Source organism: Fulmarus glacialis, unplaced genomic scaffold (genome assembly GCF_000690835.1).
Source record: "Fulmarus glacialis isolate BGI_N327 unplaced genomic scaffold, ASM69083v1 C13327038, whole genome shotgun sequence".
NCBI lineage: Eukaryota > Metazoa > Chordata > Aves > Procellariiformes > Procellariidae > Fulmarus > Fulmarus glacialis.
The window spans coordinates 1-357 of NW_009239352.1; the positions used below are offsets into that span (position 1 = coordinate 1).

Below are 357 nucleotides of genomic sequence, written 5' to 3' on the forward strand. Positions count from 1 at the left end.
CCCAAGGTCTCCCCCACCATCCACCTCTTCCCGCCATCCTCCAACAAGCTCTCAACGCAGAGCAAAGCCACCCTGGTGTGTCTGCTGGAAGACTTCTACCCCAGCACCGTGCAGGTGGCCTGGATGGCCGATGGCCGCACCCTCTCCAGCGGCATCGAGACCAGCCAGCCCCAGCGGCAGACCAACAACCAGTACATGGCCAGCAGCTACCTGACACTGAGTGCCAGCGACTGGAAGAGCCACGAGACCTACGCCTGCAAGGTCACGCATGAGACTGGCACCAGATCTGAGTGCTCCTAACCCCACTGGGGAACAGACAACCCTGGCCCTGGAACATCACATCCCCTAGCACAGTGC

At 61.6% G+C, this 357-nt stretch overlaps 1 gene segment (V, D, J or C); it reads left to right on the forward strand.

Moving 5' to 3' along the window:
• Positions 1-3: 3 nt before the first annotated feature.
• LOC104070524 lies at positions 4-300 on the forward strand (the record flags this gene model as incomplete). The annotated part of the segment is given in 1 exon segment: positions 4-300. A coding segment is annotated over 1 exon segment (297 nt), but the record flags the coding sequence as incomplete, so codon positions are not given.
• Positions 301-357: the final 57 nt, after the last annotated feature.